Source organism: Argentina anserina, chromosome 2, assembly GCF_933775445.1.
Source record: "Argentina anserina chromosome 2, drPotAnse1.1, whole genome shotgun sequence".
Lineage (NCBI taxonomy): Eukaryota > Viridiplantae > Streptophyta > Magnoliopsida > Rosales > Rosaceae > Argentina > Argentina anserina.
The window spans coordinates 84,605-87,045 of NC_065873.1; the positions used below are offsets into that span (position 1 = coordinate 84,605).

Below are 2,441 nucleotides of genomic sequence, written 5' to 3' on the forward strand. Positions count from 1 at the left end.
TTAACCTTATATTGTTATAAAGATATTTGATAATTCATATATAATATAATAATTCTATTTATACACTGTACTAGCTTGACAATTTAACAAAACTCACTCACGGAGCTCCAATTACTATCAGAGAACATACAAAATATAACTAATGGTCCATCTTGTCTATTTCACTCTTTCAGTTTATGCACATATGCACATAGCCAAATCTGTAACTAAGTACATAAAACTAAGAGCTTCACAAAATACTAACGTATTCCACAAACTCCTAATCAACTCCATACCAATCAGCTGGACAAAACAATGATCAAAGACTTTCCAATTTCCCATTCAGTTACAGTAAAATAGGAAATCACAGCCGCATAGTCTCATAGCAAACTACATCATACCACCATCATAATTCCCAGACTATAAGGACATCAATCACCCATAATCAATTGAATTTCACAGTAACCAGACCTTGAATTCCAAGCTGCAACTTACCCTTAAATCCAAATTAGCACGAAGCTTCATTGACGAACCCAGTAGAGTAGAAATCCTCTCTTGGCTGCTTCTGTTTCAGCAGCTCTGCAGTTCAGCTTCTAATTCATTCGAGCTCAGCTACCGACGCAAGAAAAGAGGGAGAAATTCACCGGAAACCCAAGAGGATCGCCAAGCCATGCCAAATCCGAGCAAACCAAGAGAGAGGAAGAATCGATCAAAACTTAATCGAATTGAAGAACTAGAGTAACAGAGGGAAGGAGCACGGAGAAGAGAAGAAAAACGTTACCATGAGGAACCTAATCGGCGGCGGAGAAGCCATGAAAGGCTGTGAAGTCGCCGGAAAGAAACCCAGAAATCTCACCCTTCTCTTCTTTGATTCTCCCTCCACGGCTGGAGCTAGGATGAGCCGCTGCCATAGGAAGAAGCACGACATCGAGATGATCAAAACCAGACTGGTGCGCCGATCGGAGACGGTCGTACGGCGGCGGAATCGACGACGGAGTCGCACGGGTCGGGGAGGAGCAGAGGAACTAGTCTGTGAGCTCAATTGGGAACCAAACAATTTGTTCTGATCCTTTCCTTTCCGATACATATACATATTACTCACCTGCTTACAATCTAATGGGTGGGATTGATCCTTGAAATAGACGGCCCAGATTACCTAAATGGTAATACAAGGATTCCAAATAAATTCTTTAAATTTTCAATCTTCGGAAATTCATATAAATAGTTCGTGAATCCGAATAAATTATAGAAAACTCTCACGTACTAATCGTGACGTGTACTATAACACCAAGCTATTAAATCAATAATTTCAGCTTGTAGAAACTTCTGTAAAATATTATTAAATATTTACTTATTTAATCACCGAGATCGTAAAATAATTTAACTCGTCAATATTTCTGGGGCTTACAGTAGTATTACAGAAAAAAAAAAGCAACAACGCCGTTCTCTCCCTAGGGTTTCTCTAGGGTTGAAAATCGCTTTTTGTTCAGCACAATTCTCAGTCGCATCATGTTGGATGGTATTTCCTCTCAATTTGCTGCAACCTTGGCCATCAAGGAGAAGGGTAAGGTGGTGTTTGCTGGGGCGGCCGGTGACACTGCAATTTCGCGTCAACCCTTCGTTGTAGGACACTTGGTGGGGATGAAGAAGCCATCACTCCCTAAGGCGGTGATAAGAGCTCTCACATTGGTATGGGGGTATAAGAATCGACTGCATATGAGAGCTCAAGGGGATCGTTACATCTTGAAGTTTACATGCGAGGAACGCGATTATGTGATCTCGGAGGGACCATGGTTTTACAACAAAGCTTTGTTCATCATGGCAAAGTATGATGGGCTCACAAATCCAGTGATATTTCCTATTCTTGGATTTCCGTTCATTGTGGATATCATGGGGTTACCGCCGGCTTTGATGACGGCAGGGGCAGTGACGCTGGTGGGTGAAACGCTAGGAGAGTTGGAGGAGATCAAAGAGAATGAGATCAAGAGGGGTGCTAGGGCTCGGGTGTGGGTGTTTCACCGGCTGTCGGAGCCTATCTGGCAAGCCTTCCCGCCAATGAGATTTGAATTTGGGACGGCTAGGATTCCGGCAATGCTCACCTTTAGGTATGAGCATACATTAGGCTTTTGTTGGACCTGTGGGTTGATGGAGCATGTCGGGAAGTGCCCAGGGCCGTCAGATGTGTTTGAGGCTCGCGTAGTTGGTGTTCACTGGGTCATCGTCATCTAGACGGTGATGGCGCCGTTTAGCAACCCTAAGCCTAACTTTGGATTAGAGTTTGGGTTGAGGGTGAGTTTGGGCTCATCTGGAGCTTCTTCTTTGTCGGGATCTATAGCGGTGGTGATGTAGTTTACCTTTTCTATGCCTGGCTTCATGGCAGCCAAACTGGCAACACAATTTGAGATGGTAACTGTTGTAATGCCATCTACTCCTCCTCTGTCGCCTTCGACTGCTATTATGGA

General features: G+C 43.5%; 1 protein-coding gene across 1 annotated transcript; it reads left to right on the top strand.

The window, feature by feature from the left end:
* Positions 1-1,488: 1,488 nt before the first annotated feature.
* Positions 1,489-2,208, top strand: LOC126782139 (uncharacterized). Its single transcript, XM_050507313.1, has one exon. The coding sequence runs from the start codon at positions 1,489-1,491 to the stop codon at positions 2,206-2,208; it is 720 nt and encodes a 239-aa protein (XP_050363270.1).
* The last annotated feature ends 233 nt before the right edge of the window (positions 2,209-2,441 follow it).